At 43.2% G+C, this 18,274-nt stretch overlaps 1 protein-coding gene across 10 annotated transcripts in view; it reads right to left on the minus strand.

Moving 5' to 3' along the window:
• BCL2 (BCL2 apoptosis regulator) overlaps window positions 1-18,274 on the minus strand; it is a 163,678-nt gene that overhangs the window by 92,492 nt on the left and 52,912 nt on the right. The window contains exon 3 of one of the 10 annotated variants that reach the window (XM_054723694.1): window positions 14,111-14,239. The exons of the other annotated variants lie outside the window; for them this stretch is intronic. Coding sequence (XP_054579669.1) covers window positions 14,126-14,239 — 114 coding nt within the window. The 3' untranslated portion in view covers window positions 14,111-14,125. Of the gene's footprint in view, window positions 1-14,110; window positions 14,240-18,274 lie in introns of those variants that run through there. 10 annotated transcript variants of the gene reach the window in all.

The raw sequence follows: 18,274 nt of genomic DNA on the forward strand, positions 1-18,274 counted from the left end.
GGCCTTCCAAAGGGATCCTCGTAAATGAGAAACTTGGGAAAAGTCCTGTGGGGATGGGGCCTGGCGGCGGGGCGCAGTGTGGAATTCTGCCTGCTGGTGACTGCCCGGCTGCTGCAAATGGACACTTTCGCAATGTCCTTTCCCCATGTTAGGGGTGATGCTCTCTCACTTCCCTGCTACTGGCATGAAAAGACAAGGATGAAGCAAGCTCATTCATAAATACACGTGGGGCTGGAAGGAGACAGCGGAGGTTGTGTTTATGGAGACAGTTTTGATGGAATACAGCACACACGTGTATGCATATGCAGGGACTCCACCTATTTGTCAGTAAAAAGTGCATTCTTCATGCCCAAGGGCTGGGTTTTCCTCTTCGGGCAGAGGGAGGGAAGGGGATGAGCAAGGTGAGCTTCCAGAACACGTCTCCCTCATTGGAGTCTCTGGGGCAGCCCCAGACGATGGTGAAAGCACAGCAGTGAGGAAGCGTTTGAAAACAGGCTGGCTTGGGCTTCTTCCTAACAGGAGGCCGGAGCCCCAGGGCGCACACAGTCGGTAGCTCACTTCCAAGCCTCTCCTACTCAGAGGGCGAAACTGTGAACTATTTGGGCTTTGTGCTTCCTAAGATATGAAAATGACCTGTGGGGGGAGGGTCCAATCTTATTTTCTTTTGATAGCTTTCTCACCAAACACATGCACTTTATCAGTCAAAATATTACACTTTCAGTGGGTAAAACATCACAAGGCCATTTTCTAAAACCAAACTAAGCTGCGTTGGCTCCGGCATGTTATCATTAGGAAGATAGAGAAGGGGCGGCTGGAATTTGGCCAACACTTTTGATCCTCTGATGGGAGCAGAGTAAAAACAGTCTCACTTTTAGACAAACCTGAAAATCTGAAGGGTCTTTACCAACACCAGGCACCTAGACTTTCAATGCACAGTATCTGCCTGCATTCAATCCTTGTTACTTCAAGGGATATTTAGAAAACACAAATAATGAAGTAGACGCTATGGGCGATACAGAAATCCAAAAGGCATGAACCCTGCCCTCCAGCAAGTCATGAACAACTAGGCGGACATGAATCCCAACTGGAGGATTCCAGAAGGCTTCCTGCATGGACTTGCCCAGGGGGAGGTGACATTTGACCTGAACCTTCACTAAAAGCTCTATGCACACTGTACACTGCAGCATTCTGGACAGGAAAGAGCTAGAACTGTCACTGAGCCGTGCTTCTTCATGGCTGGGGTGCTATAATTTTACCTTGTTTTTAATCCATCTGGTATTTGAGGGGTTTCCTGTCCAGATTCCTTTTTTGAGACCTCGACCATTGTCGACATAAGAAACATCCAAACCTGTGTAAGAGTTTATTTGAGCCAAACTGATGACATATGCCGAGGAGCAAGATCTCAAATGCTCCAGAGAATAACAATTTTGCAGTTTCTTTTATGCATTTGAAATTAAGGAGGGAATGTAAGAAGATTACATGAAAGTGGAAGAGAAAAGCAAAGCAGGAATTAGATTACAGGATAGTTGGCAAGATTATGTATTCTATTGAGGGTGGTCACGCTCTAGAAGGAGGGGTCTGAAAAAGAGGCATTTAAAATGTTTGTGAACCTAGATGCACAGAAACAATGGACAGAACTTGCTTGAGGTAAAGATATACCTTTTACTAAAAAAGTTACACCATGACCTGCCTAATTTGGAATTTATGACCTGATCACCCTGTGAGGTTCCTTTCCTTCAAACACTTTTTTCCCATGCACAATATTTAATCTCACTCTGTTCAGTGAACAGTCAGTAAAAAGAAAAGGAATTCCCTGTCTTTCCCACCCTGAAGTAGGAAACCTTCCTTCAAACGTTTAAAATTTCTCTAGAAATATGATTATCCCCATAGTTACAGGGGAAATAAGCTTCCAGATAAAGAAATTTGGATGCTAAGTAATATCCTCAATCACTTCCACCCTTTGGGTACTACAATTTATAAAATTCCATGAAGGAAATGACTCTCATTTCTCATGAAGTTCCCACAGGGAAATCACCGTGAGCCACAGTTACGAAAGTGATATCCTTTTGCTTAACCCAAATCCTCCCCTTTGTCAAGGGCCTTTGCCATCTCTGCACAGCAAGTCAGTTCCTTCTCGTCTGGAATACGTGTTGCAGGCCAGGTGGCAATGTGAGCACATGACTTGTCTCTGTTACGTTCGTTCTTGGACACTAGGGACTGCTTTATTCAACTTGATATTCCCCAGAGTACCATTAAAAGAATAAATAAATGAGTGAGTAAATAAATATTATGGATATATCTATGACAGAGATCAGAAACTTCTGAGTAAAGATCTGGATAGTAAATATTTTAAGGTATACAGTCTTTATCTTAACTCCTCAACTCTGCTGTTGTAATCGGAAAACAGCCACAGACAATCCATAAACAAATGGGCATGGCTGTGTTGCAATAAAACTTTACTTACAAATATAAGTGACAAGGCAGATTTGGTCCACAGGCCATAGTTCTCTGACCCCTGATCTATGGTGCTTATTTTTGCCATAAACCTCAGTATATTCTCTAAATTTTCATATGGCACCAGTGCTTTTCAATAATTAGATAAAGTGCAGAGTATGTAAACATTCAAGAGGTGTTTTTTTTTGGAACTCCACATGAATGAATTCACTAACATACACACACACAACAGGAAAACACATAGAGAAATTAGCTATTACTCTAAGTGTATGTCACAGTCACTAATTTTTTACATCATATTCCTTTAAAAGGAACAATTCTTATCCTCAAAAATGAGGATAGTCCTTTTACCATTTACATCATCATTATTAAATAAACTTGATACAAGATTTCAGAGCTATTGGGGGAAGAAAGGGTTTTGGGCTGGGGCCCTTTCCTGGAAAGAGGGAATGAACGCCCCACTCCCACCTCACACATGCTGTCTACCAGATCATTTGGTCTCTGACTTTACTGCTAAGTTCTTTCCAAAGGTTATTAATGCAGAGTGGGGTACTCCTTTCTCTTGATGACCCTTTGGAAAACATCCAGCTACAGAAAGCACAACAGAATCTCAAAAGCCCAGCAAACACACAGGGAAGTAAAGGGCAGCTACGAGAATTTGATGAAAACAAGATGTCCCAGCCTGTCACCCTGGGCTGATTAAAGAGTGCCCCGCCCATCATTACTCGTCCCCTCACTATCAGACTACCTTTTGTTTAAACTACATTTTTTTTTAAAAAGGGGGTTAGATTTGAATTGTGGTGAAAACACAAAGGATGCAAAGTCCTAAGGTTAATTGCTTGGTTTGGGAAAATTTAACTTGTCCTTTCAGGTATGAGGAAATGCACAGCAAACGATATACAGATGAGCTAGTCTTAGGTGGAGATCTTCAAACCGCGTCAGCTGTCCCCAGGGAGTCATGCAAGAGTTCTAGAGATTTCGTGTTAAAAAGGTAAAAAATGAACTTTGAACATTTCCAATTTGGCAACTTCTCCTCAACACCCTGACGAGGTACAAAAAAACAAGCAGGCTCCTGCGCCTTAAGAAAACAAGAAACCATTGAAGGTGCCATTGGGTAATCAAAAGGCAAGAGTTCAGATCTACCACATTCAACTTACAGGACTAGCGGCAAATCATCAGACTTTAATGTAACCTGTCCTCATTTTTGACACAGGGCTAGCATACACACATTGTGGAGAAATCTGGAAATCAGAGTACATACAGTGGCCCAATTTATTTCCACAAATGTTCAGAGCCCATCGTGTGTCAGCGCTGGACAGTGGGACATGGAGATGCCACAGATTCTGAGCACTAAGAGCATGTGATCATCAGGGACAGCTCCTCCCTGCCCCTCCCCTCCCCCGCCAAACACTCTAGTGCCCAACTGTCCTCAGTGCCTCTCTTTTGTTTATTGAATTTCCTCCCCTTTGCCTTGTCACAAACCCTTATCATCAGTCACTCCTCATTGCAACATTCCCTCCTCCTCATTGTTCAGAACAGCCCTAGCAAACAGGCACCATGTACATGAAGCGATGATTGACACCAATTTAATTCATATTTGATAAACTTCCAAATGGCTTAAAACATGTGGCAATAGAGCATAAGAATCTTACTGAAATCTTGGGTTGGGGTAAGACATATTAAAAATAAAGACAGGAGTTAAAAAGAGGAATAGACAATGAAAGGAAAGCATAAAGCTAGAGAGTAAGCTTTCCAGAAAGGCTGTCCACTTCCTCCACCTCAGTCTTCAGGGAACATGGATTGGATCATTTACGAGCTTCAAGGGAAAAATCACTGTGGAGTACACATGTGTCAGCATCCCCCTGGGAAGTCTAGGTAAGGAGGTATCAAGAAACAGCATATCCGCGGAGAATACCTGATCTCTACTTTCTTTAGCCTTGTACCTACAGAATACAAACCTGAAAAATGACTCACGAGAAAAAAATAATGCACAAATCAAGAGACTTATTCAACACATTTTAAGTTGAATCTATCTCGACAAAGATGCCCTGCATCACTTCTGAGACTTCATGAGACCATTATCTGCTCCTTCCTTCTGGTTTCCAGCTTCTTTAATACCGAAAACTGCTACTCAAGATACATAATCTTTGAAGAGTCTGCCTCAAGATTTCCAGAGGTTTTGTGGAGCAAAGTTAATGGGCTCATCTGAACCCATGTGTCTGGAACAATACCAACAAAATGCCTTTTAAATCAGCCATTCTAAAGTTAGCGTCTACGGAATGCTACTTCAGCATCAAGGAACGGGACCCTCTGCGTTTATTTCATCAGTCCCTGGCAGCATTCTGGGCACAACGAACAGAAAATCGCGAGGAAAGAAAACTTTCAGAGCCTGCTTTGGGCCCCTTCGCATTCCTTTTTTAAGCATTACAAGACCGATCCTGGGCCCCAGATGCAGCTTTTGGATGTCAGATGCCGCAGGCAGATGTTTTTCCTTAAACCCGCTGTCTCTCTCAATCTGTTTATAGCTGTTTCCCTTTTACTTGCACCTCAAGTTCTTCCTGCTCACTGCACGTCCTAAAGGTTTCTTCCCTCCACACGCACAGGGGCATTTTTCTATCATTTGTTCTCCTTTCTATAAGGCATGCATGCACCCACTCATCGGGTAACCTGTCCACCCATCACTAAGGTGTGTTCTTCCTCGGCTATCTTCAAGAAGTATTGTAGTAGAAGTCCCATATAGATTAAGTCCCCAGCCCTAGCCAGTTTGGCTCAGTGGATAGAGGGTCAACCTGTGGACTGAAGGGTCCCAGGTTCAATTCAGGTCAAGGCACATGCCCGGGTTGCGGGCTTGATCCCCAGTAGGGGGCGTGCAGGTGGCAGCCAATCAATGATTCTCTCTCATCACTGATGTTTCTATCTCTCTCTCTCCCTCTCTCTTTCTCTCTGAAATCAATAAAAGTATATTTTTAGATTAAGTCCCCAAAGGTAGTGGCAACAGAAAGTGTTTGGTTTTCCTAAGAAGGAAATACTGAGGTCACATGACTGGTATTAGCCTCTTAAATCAACTGGGTATCAACTGTTGGGTTCCCATGATGAGGTCGGAGCTCTTTATTCACACCTGCATGTCTTTGTTCTGGGCTTGGGGGTGCTCCTCAAACAAGTCAGACTAAGGATCTTCATTGTAAGTCATTACACACTCCATGGCAGCCAAACCAAGCAGTAGATGTAAGACACTTATCCAACTGCACTATGGAATCAAACAGAATATGATCTAGATGAGAAACAGGATGACAGGTGTGGCTATTTCTCATCCACGAAGGTGCCAGGGGACCAGGGAGTTTCCTGGTGGTGTGAAATAGTTCTGTATCCTGGTGGCAGATTTTGCTCATCAAAAATCATCCCCAAAATCATCTCTCATGACTTCTCCTCATCTTATAGATCTGGGAGCAAAGCAACATCTCCTGCGACACTCTGGTTGCAATTCCTATGCCCCCTCCCCAGTTAGCAGACATCACCCTCTGGTCTTCCACCACCTTACTTCCTGGCTTACTTATTTATCATCTGTGTCTCTGCATTCAAATATAAGCTCCATGAGCAGCTAGTCCCTGCTTACCAGTGTGTCCCCAACACTGAGGACAGTGCAGTATTTGTTCACTGGATGACTGAAGAGATAAGTGAAACATGTCCAAAGCAATGGCCTGTTATCAGACTAGGCAATTCTCAAACACATAGATCACTATGAAATGATGCAGATCATTATGAAATGACAAGTGTGTCAAGATCATCTTATGTTTGGCTAAGGGAACACACATGACAAAAATTTGAGTGATGTCTTAAATGCTAGCAAGAGTTATGAGAATCCCCATGAGAAGGGAATTCTTATTGAATTCTTATTGAATTTTCTGAGGTAGAAAGACCAGCAGGTAAGTGGATAGCTGGGAAGATAGGAACAAATGTAGACATCCAAATACACATACCCATTTCCTCATCTCCAAAGATGTAATGGGATCTTGGTAGTACTTCCTGTACTCTAGTAAGTCATCCTGCAATGAATGGGAGTCCTCTGTGAGGACAGAGGCAGAAAAGCATCAGGGAGACAGGGATGGCAGACACAGGTAAGCAGAGATAAGAAAGAGCCCCTGTGTGACGCTGACAGGGTCTGGAATGATGTCATCACCTTCACCATGCGGTTCCACAAGGGCTGTGAGAGGTCAGAGTGAGGGCTGCCCTTTCCACCAAGTCACCAGACTAGACCTCACCTCCAGGCTGCTGAGACCTGACAGTCTTCTGACCTATTCCTGAACCCATTGCTTCATGGTACCATAGACTCCCAGAAGGTCAGGTCTGGAAGTGTTCTTAGAAATAATCCTACAGTAAAGGTCAGCCCTGAAATGGGGTCTGTCTTCCCCGAAACAAGTCACATCACCTTTCAAAACAGGCGAGGCTTCGGACAACCCACCAGACATCAGAAGGAAATTCTTAGCGGGCTGTGCTTTCAGATGTGGTGAAATGTTATAAATAAATGGCTAACCTTACATGTATCTGCTTTAGGGAGGGGGGGAAAACTCCCCCAAAAGACCTCTTAAAATCCCGGGAATAAGAACAAGGATGCCAGTGACCCCCCGACTCTGAAAGTATACTCGGAGCCAAGCAGCCTGAAGTGAGTCTTCTGATACCAAAGTCAGCCGTGCTCCTTGACTCCCCTTCATTTCACGCTTCTCTTAAAAGAAAACAGGCTGGACTGTTTCAGTAAATAACAAAAGGTCAGAGAAATGCTACTCACAACATGAGCAAAATAACGGCACAACCTGCCAAAACGTTTCCTAAGGCCTAACAGGCGGAAAAAGCCAGCGGTGCAACAGTGCACAGATCTGACTGATGAGGAGAAAGGTTCGTCCCCATAATATCTGCCCTCAGCAAAACCTGCTCATATTTCATCAATAAGAAATTCAAATATAGATTCCGCCAGCAGGTTCAACCAGCACTTCACTATCACGCCCCTCATAAAGAAGCAGGGTGCCTACGTGTGTGGTTTGTTGTTTTAGGCTCCTCTCCTTAGGTTATATTTTGACTGTAGAGCTGAGTGTCAGTGGGGTGGGGAAACGATGATGTCCTCAGAGCTCAAGCTCAGTCAATTTTGTAAAATCTCCTCCTGGATGAAAGGTCCAGCTCGTTTCACTCCAACCACCTGACAGTGGGCCCTGCATGTGTGTGTCACCTTCAGAATTTCTCTGAGGTGAACAGGATGCAAATAAGAGCTTCAGCTAGAAGAAGAAGAGAAAAAACAAAACAAAACAAAAAAACACATCCAGGGCAGAAACCAGCTCTCTTCACCACAGGATACTGCCCCAGCTGATGCTGCCGGATGTCATCTCCCTGGGCATCCCTGTTCTTAGCCGCACAGACAATGCCCCACACGAAGCCTCATGGGCAGACTTGTTGCAATGACTGCTCTTATTCATCTCTGGCTTGACGGGGCCTTACAAGTAGTCGGCACCCAGCACCTTCAGTGGGTTGATTCAATGGCATCCATATTGGACCACATTCCTGGTTTAAAACTAAGGGGCAGCATTTTCGCAAATTAACTCCCAGGAAATACTAGCCTGGCAAGATGTTACTTGGGTGCAACATAATTCTGATTCCATGATGAAATGCACTCGGGAAATTCTTCATACAATTACTAGATCCCCCCACTTCAGAATCGTAATGCATATGAGCGTAGGAGAGATTCTGAGGCCTGAAGGAAAGAAACCTGTTGAAGTTAGCATTTCCCAAGTGATTTCAGAAACCTTTTATCAATGAATACCTATCAGCATCCTAAGGAACTGTGTTTGGTAGAGGACACAGTCAGGAAAGCTACCTTAGAGTAATTGCTGATACATAGCTAATCATATGTACTCTGTCCTTTTAAGTCCAATTCATTCTTTCTACATGCTATGTCATTGTGGTCGGTACTGCCCACATAACACCCTATTATTAGTTTCTTATTCTTTAACTTATTGTTTCATAATATCACAGACTCCCAGAATATCAGATCTGGAAGTGCTCTTAGAGATAATGACAAGGTAAAGGTCAACCCTGAATTTAACAGAATTGTTAACCAAAGCCCTCTCGATGAAGGGACTGGCCTAGGACGTCACAATACAATACATTTGGCTCCCTAATGGCAAGGGTGATTTTCAAGCTCCTATGCTCTGTCTCCCCACCCACACTGTAGACAGGGGTTACAGCAGTGGGTCCCCAGTGGTCAAGAGAAGGGACAGGATGAGAAGAGAAGCCACTTGAACGCCCACTGACGGCCATGCACTTGCACCCCCATCCTCTCACTTAATTCTTACACAACTCCGTGGGTTGGTATTTGAAAGATGAGGAAGCTCAAGGCCACACAGTAAGCAAGTAGCCAGGATTTGAGCCAAGAATAGTTTGACTCCAAAACATACTTCTGCTAGTATATGAAACTCCTTCCACAAAGAGGCCCTCAATAAAAGCACGTTGAATTACATATTAAACCAGGAATTTGCATATCTGAAATTAGAGGCAGAGACTCTTGCAGCTAAGGCTGCAAGGATGCACAATAAAGCGAGCCTTTGTTCTCTATCAAAATCTTCTATCATCTGTGAATATAAAGAAGATAGGGCATTTTTTAATTCACTGGTAATGAAGTGAAAGTTTTTAATTAATGGAAGTTGAATTGAGTTAATCAAGTAATGAGAACAAAATTCTGGTGTTATTGAATATCACAAATAATATGATCGTTTAATGTTAGAATTTATTGACTTCTTTCAAGTGTCAATTCATTTGGTTATGGTTCACAAAATCTGTGATGGGCACAAGTCCAGTTAATATGATGATGATGGTGGTGAGTGGTATATTTGCATTTTATATACAGAAAACATATACTATCTAAAATTGCTGTGATCCTAATAGAAAAAGGAAAATTTCTCCAGATTTAATCAACTGATGAACTCTGAGAGTGTTCTTTTCATATTCATCTCATATTTATTTAAATTCAAACCACTTTATTTTAATTTTTGAGGTATTTTGAACATTAGTTAAGTGATTTATTCTACTTACTGATAGATTTACTATCTTTTGAAGAATTTCTGAAGCAACATGTGGTCCACACATCCAAGTAAAATATTAAAAATGACAACAATAAACCAACAACAAGTAATAGTAGTCACAACTCCATGAGTAACCAATTTTTTTAAAAAACAACCTGGTTTGGGAAGATTTATAGTACTCTTTAAAATAATTAATGTGCAATTCAGCTTGGATACCATAGACTTTCAATACTGGCAGAAGGGGATTTTTAACGTTAGTATTTAAAAGTCAACCATGATTGTGTAACCTTAAGAGAAAGAATGACCAAGGATGCCATTCTATATTTGAATGTCATATTATATTTGAATATCATTTTTAGTCAGTGTTAGGTAGGGAATTTTAGCAATGGTTTACCATTGGGAAATTAAAAACAAAAACAAGTTACAAGGGTAAACTTACGTCTCTACCAACTTTTTTTTTTCTTTCTGAAATCAGAGTAATGCCAATTTTCCTAATACTTCAAAAAAATCAGTAACATCTTTGTTCACTAAGATTATTAGATACAATGACGTGAAAGTTCACGAGGAAACAGTTTATTAAACCTTGATCATCAGTGTTATGGTTTATCAACAGAAAATTTACTTTCAAGTGAACTGACAACTGCTACTTGACAGGCTCCCTTTCTGCATATGTCCTCATGTCTTAGTGGGGGAGCTCCTATAAGAAATAGCATTTGCCGAGTTGCTCAATGGTTAAGCATCAACCTATGAACCAGGAGGTCATGGTTCGATTCCTGGTAGGGGCATATGCCCGGGTTGCAGGCTTGATCCCAGTGTGGGGCATGCAGGAGGCAGCCTGTTGGTGATTCTCTCTCATCACTGATGTTTCTATCTCTCTCCCTCCCTCTCCCTTTCTCTCTGAAATAAAAAAAATATATTTTTTAAAAAATTAAAAATAAAAAGAAATAGTCTTTCAATTCTTCCCATATCCAAGTAAACTGACAGGGTCGGCTCTGCACAGGTTCTGCAGAGAAAAAGCCATCAAATCTATACCTGGGATAGAATAAGTAGCAGCAGAAATTAAGAAGGAAACAGAAAAAGCAAATAATTAGCTTCCTAGCACCTGGTATTCCAGATATGATTTTTAAAAGTGAATGTACAGACCACAGATACCACCTCCATAAACAAAAACCTATTTTAATGGTCATGGAATTATTCCTTCAATGAACAGTCTGAATTTCCTCCTCGTTTTCCAAAATAATAGCTGCCGCTTACAGAGTCTGTAATGCATGCCAGGTACTGTTCTAAGAACTTGGTTCATGTTAACTCACGACAACACTTATGAGGAAGGTGCTTTGTAATATGCACTTTGCAGATGAGCAAAAGGAAGCATCGAGAACCAGGGAGGAAAGGGCAGAGATGATGTCTGAATCCAGAACGCCTGGTTTGGGTCCATGCTGCTAAGACCTGACACTCTACTGACCACTTAGGAATTTCACCGGGTTTACTATTCTGACACGTTTGGATAAGAGGCATGGTCAAGGCAGTTAATAGCAGGCTCCCATATAAGAAAACATTTCAATACTCAGAAAAGGGTTAAAATAGTCTGTGATTCTGCCACTGGAGCGCAGAACCAGAGAGACCTCCCCGGAGCTGTCTGTGGGCTATTTCCAAACATCAGTGGCCAGGGTGAACCCCTCCCTCAGCACATGGTCCGTTTACAGTGTCAACTGGGGAAGAAAACCATTTGAGGTGGACATTAGAGCCCTCTACGATTCTTTCTTTCACATTCCAGATACGAATAATTTAATGGCTAGAGTTAAAGACTTGTCTGTGTTTTAGGAAAATGAGATTTTTATTTGGGATTCCCCAGTATATTAGAAAGATGATTCTTAGTATAATTGTGGGCAAGAAGGAAATAATATACATATTTGTGGCTATGAGCAGCTAACCAGAAAAAAAAAAAAAAAGGGAAAGAAACTGTCTGGACTTGCACAGCTCCAAAAACGGCTGGATGTTTGCTTTTTTTCCACACGAGTAAGCACTTCTTTCTTATCGGGGAGGACTCGTTTCCCACCTGTGTCTTTGACGTTCATGAAATGCATATAAAGTGACTGTTTATTTTCCACCCACGGAAAGCTGAAGTTATTCTTTCTCTGGGCTTTAGTTCTAGGGCTCACAATTTGTTTGGCAAGCTTCGGCGTGAGAGAAAGCTTCCTTTTATGTACAGCAGACTCCCGACGACTTAGAATGTTTGTTTGGGAGTTAAAGGGATGCCTGGTGTTTTTCTGTTTTATAACAATTACCATGTACAACATGACCGGACAAAAACCAAAATGTGCTCCAACTGAATTCCATCTTCCTCGTGAGTACTCCTCCCCATGGGCACCATGATCATCGACGCCTGATTTTTTTTTTTTTAAGTTCAACGTGATTGCTTATATTATCAATTAATTCATACATTCCAAATATGGGTTCTGGAAAACATGCCGTCTGTGGCAGTCTGAGCCTTTGCGTTGTGCTGTCCTTATACTTCACACTGAGTGTTAGATTTCAACTCCAGTGAAGATTGGATCTTCAAGAGGACCGCCACAGGCACCATCCTGATGGCACAGGAGTGGCACACTCCCTCCTTCCTGTATCAGCGCAAAAACCACTGGATGGGAACAAAGACAGCAAGGCAAGAGGCCTTCCGAAGGTCAAGGGGAACCAGGACAGAGATGAATGGAGAAGGGGCGGGATGCCAAGTTAAAGAACACGGGCCCTGCCTGGTCCTGGATCTGGTCCAAGGTAGGGACTCCCTCCCCTGTCCTCCCCCCCCCCCCCCCCACCCCAGGCTGTGAAGTGCATAGACCTAAGGAGCCTAGGGTTGCAAGTCTGATTCCTTGGAAGATCACCTAGAAGAATCAAGCACTGGGAAGGTCTGGTCTGATCCCCTGCATTCAGCAGTCAAGATCATTTTCCCCATTTTACTGATAACACAGCTGAGGTCCAACAGAGCTAAATGATGCAGAGCTAGAGCAGTATGAGGCCAGTGCTTTTTCCAGCTCCAGAAATGAGAGCTGGGGCTTTTCTGGGTCTCGTGTTATGAATCACCAATGAAACGGGATGGCACTGTGGACAGCTCCATCCAGAGCATTACTTCTAATAACCAGAGCAAACTCGGCAATGCTGCGGGTTCAGAGCCCCTTCCTCCTCCACTGAAACTGGGCTGTGCCCAGGAGCAGGACAGCCATCTACCTCCATGGCTTGGAGCACAGAGACCTCGAGGGACACAACTCTCTGTGCTTCTAATAGGAAAGCCAGGTTTGATTCATTGGACCATTCAGTTCTTCAAAACCTGACGTGGCCTAGTGTGAATCCTGAAAGTCGAGAATGTGAATCCAGACAGACGCCACTTACTAGCCAGGATAGGTGCCGTGGCTCTAGGAAACTGGGCTTCCTTTTCTCACTTTGCAACTCACTTGCTGAGTAAACTTGGGCTACTCGCTTCTTAGCCTTGGATTCCCCCTGCATAAAAAAGCGGGAAAACAAACTCTAACGACCTCTCAGGGGTAGTATGAAGATGGCCCAATTGATGTTTTAAACTGCATGATCCTAGGACAGCACGTGTGCTCTACAGGATCATCCATTAAAACCGTCTGTGGTTGGTTATGGACACACACCCCAATATTTCTTACCAAGAAAAAAAAAAGGGCAAGGAATTAATTCTGTTTTTGTTTGGGGGTAATTTCACAAAATGTCATATTAAAACATTAACATTCTGAAGCCTAAATTCCATTGAATGTAGCAAAGGAACATAATAAAACTTGGTAACGTCAATATCCCAATCTGCAAGTTCCTTAAGGAGATGAATAAATTAACCAGATGGTTAATTAATCAAGTATATTTGATGGGACAAATACAATCACTCATCTCATTCTGTTTTAAATTTAGTTTGAGAATACTGTAAAAAAAATGCTGCCATCCTGCATCTGTTGAATGCTAAGTTTGCCAGTTTTTACCATACCTCAGTTACAGAATATATATGGGCAGATACTGTTTTGTGACCACATTATTTAACTTTAAGATATTAAGACAGGTTTAAGCGGTGACTTAATCAAAGGCTACATATGCAAAGATGATAAATCTTAAATTTTTCTCCTGCCCAATACCCTGAATTTGTGAACTGGCTAGTTAGCCTGGAGTAGGGGTACACAGTTGGGGGATGGGGTCTATTATAGCTAGGGGCCACAAAAAAAGGTGATAAACCTTTCCACCACACACAGGGCCTGCCCCCTGGTCTTGAGCATCTTCCATTCCAAGCTTTAATGAATCCACTTAACCAGCCACAATATAAGTGGCATAATTAACCGTTGTGCTCAACATTCATTAAAACCAAGCACATGTCCACTGGACAGGGCTGACCCAGGACAACCTTCCTCCAGACTGTTTTCACCAGTCTACCAAAAATGGGAAAAGTTAGAGAAGATAGTGAAGTTTTTTTAAGATGAAATTCATTCAATTTTACAATATATAGTGTAATTTTTATTCTGAGATTATGTCCTTCCTAGTTTTTGGTGTTCAATGTTCTTTTTTTAAAATATATTTTTATTGTTGATAGTATTACAGATATCTCCCATTTCCCCCTACTCACCCCTCTCCTCCTCAATGTTCTTTATTTTACCAGTGAAAATAAGTAGTAGGTAATTTCTGAATATCCCAACGTGGCAAAGTAAGAAGTTAGCATCTCTATGTTGGCCCTTAAATTAAAAGAAAAAACAAACAAAAGTTTGAAGATCACTGCTTTAGAATGAGTCACCTGCTGTTAACTACTCATAAAGAACAGAGACCCACATGGGTATTTTTTCATGTGATCGAATATTTAATCCTAGTAAGACACAAAGCTCCATTTCAATATGTAATGCAAAAGGATTTCAAAAGCTGTACTAATAAAAGGGATTTCCAAACTGAGCTAGAAAAAGTGTGCTGCCATCTAAAGTCAAACACAAAACGTACTATACAAACATACATTACATTGTCCTTCCTCATATGGTACAAAGCATTTTAATTAAAACCCACAGGGCATACAAAGGCAATATAATCCAGCAGACATCATCATAATAATAAAGAATGAAAACACTGTTGACGGGTTTGCCACCTGTAGATGCCCTCTATGGAAGCTGTAGACAAATATCGGTTCTGCATCTGAGGACAGATGGCAGAGGATTTAACCATGCAACCAACCCAAAGGAACCCAGGTGTTATCAATCTTGGCACTAGTTGACAGACACTAGGAGGTGGGAAAGTGAGGGAGTCAGAAGAGCTCATGTTTTCATTTTTTAAATAAGTAATTAAGTGATGCTCTCTATGGTTAATAGAATAAGAAATGAAGCTGCAAAAATTTGTTTGAAATGTAAGCAATGTCCTTTAAGGGGAGGGGCTAGGAAAGGTGACACATACCATGGAGAGCAGCAGCTCAGGGAAGAGATGGGGCTGAATAATGGAGAGAAACCTCATCTATCCTAGAAGGAACTCAACAAAGCCAAATGCTTATGAACTGGGAAAGAGTGGGGTGATGGGTTGAGTTGCATCCCCACAAAAAATATATCCACGTCCCAACCCTGGTCCCTGTGAATTCGACCTTTATGGATAAATAGGGTCATTGGGGTGGGCTCTCATCCAATGAATGGTGTCCTCATAAGAGGAGGAAAACACCATGTGACAACAGACACAGAGAGAGAACAGTTTGTGGCGACAGAGACAGAGACTGGAGAGCCACAGCTGTGAGCCAAGGACCAAGGATGGACGGCCACCACCAGAAGTGGAAGAGACCAGGCAGGGTCCTTCCCCGGAGCCTTCACAGGCAGCGTGGCCCTGCCCACACCTGGATTTGGGACTTCCAGGGTCCAGGACTGTGGGAGAATACATTTCTACTGCTTTAAGCCCCCCAGTTTGCGGACACTGTATGAGTGGTATACATATATTATTTAAAGATAGGAAGGCAATCACCAAAAGAACTTTAAAAAAGAGTGGGAGGGTGCAAAGGATATTGTCTGTGGGAAGTGGGTCTGAGGGAGGAGAGGAGAATGCAGAGGCCATTATATTTTATTAATAAATGCCTTCCGGACTCTTTGATTTTTAAACCACACAGGTATTCCTTTGATCTTAAAAATGTATAGATAAAATATCGCTGGGATATCCCGGTCAGCTTTCTCCATGTCCCCCTGGCCTGGTCCCTACCCTGCAGTGGACACTCCCTGGACACAGTCCCCAGCTGTCTTCAGGGAGGGCTGGAGCAGAGCAGGGAGGAAGGGAGCCAGGAGGCAGTGTCTGAATGTGCTCACACGCCTGCTGTGCACATCTCGAAATCAAACACACAGTATTTTGGGACTTTCTGTGGGTTTGTATCATCGATGATGGTAATTTTCCCTATTGACTAGGGTGATAAAGAATCAACTATAATGAAAACAGAGAGAACATCAGAGAGCTTGTCACTAGCTTCCTTTGTAGATTATCATGCAAAACAATGCCTGACAAAGATTTCAGTGATGAGGTTATGCACTATCAGGAAAACCTCACAATAGGCCTTCGTCACAAATGTTTGCTCATCAAATTGTATTTAACCCACAAAAGCAATGTTCAGTGCTCCCCCGTGGCCTGGATCTTCGATCTGTGCTGTGGGTTGTGAGTGTCCCGGCCCTAAGAAGTCCCATGCCCTTTGCTCATCTAAGAAGAAAGCTCACATTGAACCCAGCAGCCTGTACTGTTGTGACAAGCTGTGTTGTCACCTCCCCCATGAACAAGCCTATTGATGACTGTGGGACCTAGAGCGAGAGCACCAGCCCCCTTCGCAGAAAGAGCAGGAGGCGTGTCAGTGTTCCTAGCACGCCCTGGAGAGAGGAAGAGGACGCAGAGGACAAACACACTGTGTGGGCACGGGCCTCTGCACAGGTCTATCTGCACGCGGCTACCTGAGGGCAGCTGGGGAGCACCTTGCCATTTGTTGGCCGGAAACAATGAGATGTCTAACAGCCATCACATGGATGAACATTTGGGAGGCGGAACAAAGGGGCGATGTTTTATCAGGAGCAACACCCTAATTGCAGTTAATACACTGCCCAAGGGGAAATAGTTTGCTTTCACCGTCAGCCCAGCCTTCGGTTTCCGTGGGTAACATCTCCCAGCCACCCGGGAGGGGGGGTGGCGGGGGGTACCTTCCCTATCCACTAGGCTAGCACACACCCACACTCAGCAAGTCTTCCCTTCCGGGTTGCAGATGCCAAGATGAGCCAGGATGGGCTTCCCATGAGAAAACAAGTCACAACCCACAAAGCCACTGCACATGTGCATCGGTATTGGACACAATGCAGAGAATGGCTCCGTTTTCATGATGTGACCTCTCATAGCGCTCTCCCTCCAGCCCCACAGAGGGAAGGGGCTATGCATGCACCTAGAACTGATACCTTCAAGTGCTCACATCTGCTTACAAATTGTTTCAGGTACTGTTCTCCATAGTGGGTCTCTTCTCCTTTCTTGCTTTAAATCATCACCTCTCAACACACTGTGATGAAGATCAAACCCTCAGACTCAGATGTTCCAAAAACCTGATCTATTAGATGTGCTTTAATCACATCTGGCTACTTCTCATCTGCTTTGTTCTTGGTCACATTAATGCTGCCGTAAACACATTCTATCTTCGGGTTATGCTGTAAGCCTAACCAGTCTTTGCTAGTACATAACAATGGACTATCTCACTTTCCTCATTCCGCACATACACACGCATGCACGCACATGCACACACACAGTCATGTATCATCTGAGGACACAGGCTGAGTTCCCTAGCAACGTCACTGAAAGCAGGCCAATACCCTGTCGATTTCCAAGTCCTGGGTTTATGATGTAAATTAAGAGGCACATGATGACGGCTTCACAAACCCATTTTACCAAGAAGAGATTTCAGTAGCTACTATTCTGTAGAACTTTCTGACATGACAGGGCACGTCTGTATGGAGCGGCCCCGTTCCTGAGCCAGGCTCACCTTGGCCAGCAGGGGTAAATGATGGCATAGACCCCCAAAGGGACATCCAGATCAGGACAGTCGCTCAATCCTTAAGAATGAACATGAAACAGCTCCTTAGGGGTCAGATTTAGAACTAATGAGGCTCCATCCACATTATGTAACAAACACGCTAGGGAAAAGGTGGCTATTTCTAATTGATTTTAAACCGGGAGTGGGCGAGCCTGGACCAAGTGTCCCCATCTCCTCCCATTCTCCTGGCAGATGAAGATGAGGATTGACCAAGTGGGAAGAATATGAGGAACAATAACTGTATAAACAAGAAGAAATAAAATGAAAAAGAAAAATAAACATGAGCTGGATCAGGGGGGAAAAAAAGGCAAAACAAGCAGAAATGATCTTTTGATAAGAACGGTATTACATAATACGGTGCCTACAACATGTAAAGTCACTTTGCCCGACAAATCGCTTTTCTGCAAAGAATTAAGAGAGCAGAATGAACACAAAAATCAATTAAGGTCCAGAGAGGGGCTCCAGCCCCCTCGAGGGGCTTCTTATCCAAACACTGACTTCCTAATGCAGGTACTATCGGGCTGTCTACTGGAGGGTATTTTTTATTATCACTTGAGCTTGTCTGTTCAGAGAGTCCATTTCCCATTTTAGTGCTCAAGAAAAGGTTAAGTAGGAGAAGCAGAATGTTCATCCACTTAGGAAATGATCCAATGCACCCCAGCGCCAAAGGCTCGCAGGCCTCCTGTGGCGCATCGGCTTCCAAGGA

This window comes from Eptesicus fuscus, chromosome 12 (assembly GCF_027574615.1).
Source record: "Eptesicus fuscus isolate TK198812 chromosome 12, DD_ASM_mEF_20220401, whole genome shotgun sequence".
Classification (NCBI taxonomy): domain Eukaryota; kingdom Metazoa; phylum Chordata; class Mammalia; order Chiroptera; family Vespertilionidae; genus Eptesicus; species Eptesicus fuscus.